Here is a 7,449-nt window from a genome sequence, read left to right as displayed (position 1 = left end):
GCACTACCTCAATCTCCAGTCCTCCGTAGACAGAAAAAATGGTGTCTAGAGAGGATCCTCTAGAGGATGAAGTGAACTCTTAAAAGTTAAACTGCAGAACTGGGCAGCTTTGCTGGTTCAAATACACCTCTGGGTCTCTGGAGTCACTCTTCCCATGTGCCTGGCCACACCGAGCCCACAACAGGCTCCAGCTGCTGGAAACCTCACGCACACGCCCCTCAGCCCCTGCTTCTCCAGTTCCTTCCTAGCCTCATCTCGTGGCATGACTCAGGCTTTCTTGGCATCAGTACTATTGACATTTTGGAGCAGATCATTCTTTGTGGCGGAGGCTGTCCTGCACGCTGCGGCGGAGGCTGTCTTGAGCTCTGTAGGCTGTTTAGCAACATTCCTGGCCTCTACCAACCAGATGCCAGTAGCATTCCCCAGTAATGACAATCAAAAATGCATCCAAGCATTTCCACATGTCCCCAAGCGAGCAAAACCACTGATCTAAATGTTAAATCTCACCACTACCATCACCCACAAGGCAAATACTGCGAGGGGTGAACCCACCACGCCCAACAGTTCCCAGTTCATTCAACTGTATTCAGCAAATATTTAGCGAATACCTGCTATATGCCCGTCACTGTTCTAGGAACCTGGGATATATCCACGAACTGAAAAAATATCTTTGCTTTCAAAGAGCTTACATTCATTCCAGGGCACAGAGACAAATAGACATTGATTAGTTAATGAGTTGATCAGGACGTCCCAAAGTGAAAGTGTCATGGTGCATAGAACTAAAGTGGAGTCGAATGTGCCAGAGTTTGGGGGCAGGTTGCCGTCTTAAAGAGGGCGGTCGAGGGAAGCCACCGAAAAACTGACAGCTGAGCAGAGTCCCGAAAGAGGCGAGGGACCGAACCAAAAAATATCTGGGGACTCCAGCAGAACAGAAGCCAAGTCCCGAGGTGAGAACATGCCTGGTGTGGAGTGGAAGGAGTAGGTGAGAGACAGGGTCAGTGGTGATGGGGACCGGATCAGGCCATTGTAAGGTCATGTTTAATTAAGCCAAAGGCGATTTTTCAGCCCAACAGTGAGAACAGTGACCCGATGCAGTTTGGGTATCTGCTGTCTCGCTCCTGCTGCAAAGAGAACAGGCTACAGGGGCCCAAGGGAAGCATCAGGGCACTGAATTTAGTGACTATTGTGTTAATCCCAGCAGGAGATGATAGTGTCTTGGACCAGGATAGTAACGGCAGAGGTGATGAAAAATGGTTGAATTCTGGGCATATTTGGAATGTGAAATCCAAAAGGATGTCATAGTTGATTGGGTAAGGGACCTAGAAAATGAAAGGATCGAGGATGACTCCAAGAATTGTGCCTGAGCCGCTGGAGGGAGTGAGCTGCCATCGCCTGAGCTGGGGAATGCTGTGGAAGGAGCAAATTGGGGGCAAGATCAGGAGCTCAGTGTCAGACATGCTGAGTTGTAGAGCAGACAGGCAGGCAGGGACTTCCAGTAAACTGCAGGAGATATGCCACTAGGATGCAGGAGAGAGGCCTAGAGTGGAAATGCAAAGTCAGGAAAAACCAGCGTAAAGTCTTGAGATAGGATGAGATCGCCTAGGGAGCAGTGCAGATTGAAAACACCAAAGACTGACCCCTGGGGACCCCTGACATTTTGAGGTCAGGGAAAAGAAGATGAACCAGCAAAGGAGCCTGAGGAGGAGAAGCCAGGAAGATAGGAGGAAATACAAGAGGGTGTGGGGTCCTGAAGTTCAGGTGAAGAAATGATAGCATGAAGTGATCAGCTCCAGCAAATTTCAGCCACTGAGTCCAGCAAGACGCAGCCTGGATCAGCAAGATGCAAGATTGATTGTAACCCCACCCCCGACACGTGGGATTTAAAAGAGACACCCTAGCAGGGGCAGTGGGGGACGGGCATGAGCCTGGACTCTGGACGAAGGTCATCCTCCACCCGACTGCTCCCTCCTTCCCACTCCCGCAATCTCCAGACAGCTGCAACTTCTATTCTGTTCACGAGAAGAGGGTCTCCCCAAGGGGTGGAGACCCCGCTGCGGCCAGGCAGAGGAGAGGAAGAAAAGGAGCAGGGTCTGAGGGGATGGACCGTCTTAGCACCACTGATTCAGACCGGGCAGCCCCCCCCATTTACAGAGGAGGAGGCAGGTCCAGGGAAGTGAGGCACCTCAGCCAGTGTGGCCCAGCAAATATCTGGCGGGGCCAGTCCAGAAGCCAGACTGGGCTCTGTGTTCTGTGCTCTGCTCTGTCCAGCTGACAGCCCACATTTCCGTTGCCCACCCCGGGCTCGGCCGCCGTGCCACTTGCATCTCATGCCCTCCCCAGCAGCACTGAGCAGGATTTTCTTCCAGCAATGTCCTCCCCCAACTCCCCCAACCCCCAGCCCTGGATAACACTGCACACGCACAGGAGAAATGTCAGCTCTACACCAGCCATTCACAGACTCCCACCCACACGAAATCCACTCTAAAAAATATCAAATTATTTCCATCATTAAATCCAAAATGTCATAAAACAAATTGCATCTCAGCTATTTATCTGGAAATTTCTCAAGTACTCATTGCCGGCACTCCTGAGCGCTTTAGCATAGGAGTGGCTAAAGATAAATTGCTGTGTCCACTGGCTGGTTACACAGCAGCATTCGATGGAAATTTAATGCTTTATTGGGCTTTTTTTTTTTATTAAGTGAAAGAAAAGTCTTTTTCCTCCGAGGTCAGGTCGATGTTTGGAGAGTTCATCTTAGCTACTGTGGCTGATAAGCAGCTGGCTCTTCTTGAAGCACTCCCTCTTTATTCAGGGATTCCAGGGACTCCCAGCACGTCCCCAGGCTCACATCAGGACCATGAGTGGGTCCAGAGGAGAATCCAAATAAAACAGCAGCCGTTTATCAGTCCCTAACACATGAGAGACACTATCCTGGACAGCATCCTGCACTATACACAACCTATGGTGTCTTCATTCCCATTATACACTTTGTGGGTCAAAGAGACCGAGTGCCTCCTGCACAGCTATTCAGCGGTATCTGTCTGATTCCAGGGTTCACACCCTATTCTCCACGGCAGACACAGCTCTATTTAGGGCTGGGCCAGGGGATTTCTGGAGGCAAGAAACGAGACATTAGCTGGGAGAAATGAGTTGTCCAAAATGAAGAAATGATTATCCCAAAGATGAGCTGGGAATAAAATCTGTTTCTGGCCTCCTACTAGTTTTTTCTCTTTCCATGGGGCATCAGAACTGCAGCTTCCCCAAAAACCTCGCTGGCTCCCCATTGCCTAGAGAGTGAAGTACAGCTCCTTCTCAGATGATAGCCAAGGCCCCTGCCGTGATCTGACTGTCCAGTTTAATTTCCTACCCACCCCTGCTTCACACCCTCTAACCCCGTCTCTCCACTCAGGGCCTTGTCATCCCCTCTTCGGACTCCGGAGGATCCTAACAGGTCCTCCTGGACCAGCTCTCTGTCCTAAGAAGGACTTTTCTGAGCCAAAGAGACTCCTTGGCTTTTTCTCCAAATACCCCATTCATCCTCTAGGTGCGTGCGGCTCTCTCCCCTAGAATACCCAGACTTTCTCTAATTCATGTGTTTAAAATCTCTCAATGTGATGTACAGCATAGGAAATATAGTCAATGATATTGTAATAACTTTGTATGGTGACAGATGGATACTAGACTTAACATGGTGATCACTTCCCAAAGTATATAAATCTCAAATCACTGTAATGTACAACTGAAATTAATACAATGTTGTATTCCAACTATAATTTAATTTTTTAAAAAAATCTCCCTATCCTTCAAGGCCCAACTAAATGTCACCTCCTGCAAGCAGTCCTCCCAGATCGCCAGTCAGCACCAAAGGCTCACTCTCCCTCCCCCAACTTACCATGCATTTTCTATCTGAGCTGTCCTTGTCTTCTTTCTCTAATACTGCCCAGAGTGACAGTGATCTGGGTATATTTTTTGTCTCTTCAACTCAACTATAGGCTACTTGAGAGACAGACCCTGTCTTTAAGCGTAGAAGAGCTATCTGCTGAAAAGTAGAGAACCTTGGGCACAAACCTGAGGTGCTTTTTGTTTCTACAGACGAACCGATTGATCCAGAAAGTCTGCATTGGCGAGAACAACGTGATAGAAGAAGAGATCCGCATGAACAGAAGTGTGCATGAGTGGGCAGGAGGGGGCGGAGGCGGGGGCGGAGCCACCTACGTGTTTAAGGTGAGGTCGGCTGTGCCAGCTCCCCAAGGGCAGTGACCTCTGTGGGCCATGGGGTTGAAGCCTCACAACAGCCCTGTGAACAAAACACCTCTGAGCCGCATTTTAAAATGTGGAAACTGAGGCCCAGAGGGACATAGGGCTCCCCATCTGTCCCAGACAGGGCAGGCTCTTCTCTTGCTGGTGTGCCAGCCCACCTTCACCCCGCTGGCTTTGGCCATCCCTGTCTCAGGGCCCCAGAGGGTCCCGCTGAGCCCTCTTCTGTCCTAAGGGGAACGTTTCTGGCATCATCGCAGCCAGGCTAGAAACTAAAGGCAAAGGCCTCCTGCTGGGCCCTCCTACAGGGTTGGTGGTGCTGAGGGCTTAATTTTGAGGTTGTGGGTGTCAGAGCCAAGAGTCCCCTGAGAATGGAGAGCTAGGAGAGAGCAGACAGACCGAGGCTAGTCTGCGAAACTTCGGGAAAGGGGTCGAGTAAGCGGCATCTGAGATGGAGCCCCACTGGCGGTTTCGCCCCTCTGATGGAGCCCTGTTATAGGAGCTGGGGGGAGGGGCGGGGAGAGTTGAAGGGCTGTTGTACCATGAATTCAGAGCCTTCAGACCCCTGAGATGTCATCCACCGCCCAGCACTCAGACACTCGTAAACATTTAAACCAGGGCTCAGGGGTCTCCAGAGTAGACGCCCAGCTCGGTCTCTCAATCTCTGAAATGTCTCCCCGGCCAGATGAAAGATGGCGTGCCCGTGCCCCTGATCATCGCGGCCGGTGGTGGTGGCCGGGCCTATGGGGCCAAGACGGACACGTTCCACCCCGAGAGACTGGAGAATAACTCCTCGGTTCTAGGGCTCAACGGCAATTCCGGAGCCGCAGGTAAAGCGTTGCAAGCCCGCCCTCTCCCCGAACATCCCCGGGGACCGTGAGAGCTCCCACTCAGCCTGGGCGCCATAGCACACCTGTGGGCGGCTTAGTCACTGGTACTTGAGAGGCTGGGAGCCCTTATATTGCTACCAGCATCAAGGGAGGAAGGGCAGGCAGCATCTTTAGCCACCGCAGACCACCTTGCTGACATGAGATTTGGACTTGCAAAAGGTCGCTGAGAAAATGAAATAGGCAGCAGCATTCGGCCGGCCAGCCCCGCCCTCCCTGGGTTTTACCAAATGCAACTGAATGTGAGCACATGGAAGAAATCTGGGCAGGCCCCGGTGGTTCGTACCTGCAGGCCCCGCGCTGCCAGCTCACACAACTACTCACTGGAAAAGTCTTTCTGGAACCTCCATGGCTGGGCTTTCTGTGCTCATCAGTGAGAACCAGCCACGCAAATAGGGCACAGGCATTGAAGGAGATATGGCTGCTCTGATCCCTCCAAAACCAGCCATCTCTAAAGAGAAAATGCAATTCACTTTTATCTTTTCTCCACAATCAGACTGAAGGAGGATATTTTAAGGCATTGAAGGTTTGAGATGAATTAAAGCAGATGCTCAGACGTCCTCTGTCATTGAGAGATGACTAGGGATAGAAGAAAAAGTAGAAATGGTTGCTGGGTCCACGGTGAAGAATTACCCCCAGCAACATTTATAGCACCCCTTGCATCCTACAGATTTAACATGTCACAAAGCACGTCCATGTCTATTGTATATGTGCTTTTCAAAACAATCTTGTAGGGTTTTCCACAAAGATACTCTTATTCTTGTTTTACAAAAGAGTGAGCTCATAGAAAGTTAGTGGATTTTTTTTCTCAACATGGTCAAACTGTTTCATACTCAATCCATTTCGTAAAACATTGTCGTTGATTTATTTTTCTCTTATGTTCATTATTTTCTTTTCCACACATTTGCTTGAAGGCTGCAAGGTGGAGTTGGGGGGTCAGAAACCACCTCAGCTGGGACCATCCAGGGTAGGGTGGGGCCACGGGAGGGAGGGCAGACATGGTATCAGGCCCATCTCGTCCTAATGTATTTACTACGCACACGGCTCTCCATGGCAAGCTGCCAGAACCCACTTCAGGTCCCTACTGCACAAGGGGCCTTCTGCCACCTGACAGCAGCAATTATGACAGCCCCACCCCACCTTCTGGCTGCCAGAAGAGAAACCAGCCACTTGAAACCTAAGCACCCCTGTAACTTCCAAAGCTGACAAACGGTCCCCACGACTTGCGTGGGGTCCTTGATTTATCTCTGCGTGTCTCCACTCTAGACCCAAACTTGTTCCTGACTTGGGTCTCATTGTCTGACACCTGACTCCCTCTTTCTAGCACAATTGTCATCTCTATCTGCAGCTTCCATGCCCCCCTCCCCCCCGCCCCCACACACACACACATCCCTAGAAGTCCCTCTGCTGCCCGCTCTGGGTCTAGAAGAACCTTCCAGGCCAGTTAACTGGGACAATTCCAGCAGCCCTTCACACTGCTGTTTCTCTAGGTCCCCACCATCCATAACCTGCTGGAGTAGAAAGGGCTTTGGGACCTTTCGGAGTAGACCGCCTGTCGAAATGTCACACAAAACAATATTAGGGGAAAGAAGGTCCTGGAATCTCAAGGGCTAACAGGAAAGATTTACTGTAGTCAGCCTGTGGCCTTAAAATTAAGTTGTGTTCCAGCTCAGCTCCGTAAATAGCACTTTGCAAGAGTTCACAGTTGCCCCAGATGTTGGGATGCACAGCTCCAGTGGTTGCTACTGTCACCAGGGTATCACCCCCGCCCTGCCCCAGCCCACCACCACCTTCTCTGCTCCTGACCTTGGAGCAGACCCTTAGAAGCAGGCAGATGAGACACCACCTGAGCCTCAGAGTGTGAGGCCTTCTGCACACGTACACTGTGCCTCAAATGCCCGGTCAGCCCTACATTTGGTGGTTCATGAAGCATTTCACACACTCCCTATCTCTTGTGATCTGAACATCAACCCCATCAGGCAAGTCTTGTTATCCCCCAAGTGACAGGCTCAGCATACGGCAGTCTCGCCCAGTAAACAATAAAGCCCATTAGGGTATCTGGTGCCTAGTCCAGGACTCTTGCAAGGACCGTGTCTGCAGTGACCTTGGCAGGGTTTTGACAGCTGGCTGCCCAAGGACTGGTGGGTCCTGTTTCTGGCTGGGATGGGAAGCAGTTAATGAAATGAAGGCCCAGCACTCCAGGAGTTGGTGGGCATGGAGAGAAGGCAGAGGAACGAGTTTAATTGTCATGCTTCTTGTACCCCTACCTACCCCCAAAAGCCAAGCACTCTCATGGCTTTTGAGC

General features: G+C 50.9%; 1 protein-coding gene across 1 annotated transcript in view; it reads left to right on the top strand.

Annotated features, from left to right (window-relative positions):
- Nucleotides 1–7,449, top strand: part of ALK (ALK receptor tyrosine kinase) — a 621,621-nt gene that overhangs the window by 586,247 nt on the left and 27,925 nt on the right. Inside the window, exons 14-15 of the mRNA XM_015588147.2 lie at nt 4,093–4,224; nt 4,943–5,087. Coding sequence (XP_015443633.2) covers nt 4,093–4,224; nt 4,943–5,087 — 277 coding nt within the window. The remainder of the gene's footprint in view (nt 1–4,092; nt 4,225–4,942; nt 5,088–7,449) is intronic.

This window comes from Pteropus alecto, unplaced genomic scaffold, assembly GCF_000325575.1.
Source record: "Pteropus alecto unplaced genomic scaffold, ASM32557v1 scaffold61, whole genome shotgun sequence".
Lineage (NCBI taxonomy): Eukaryota > Metazoa > Chordata > Mammalia > Chiroptera > Pteropodidae > Pteropus > Pteropus alecto.
Note: the sequence above shows the minus strand (reverse complement) of the source record. Positions and strands in the feature narration are given on the sequence as shown.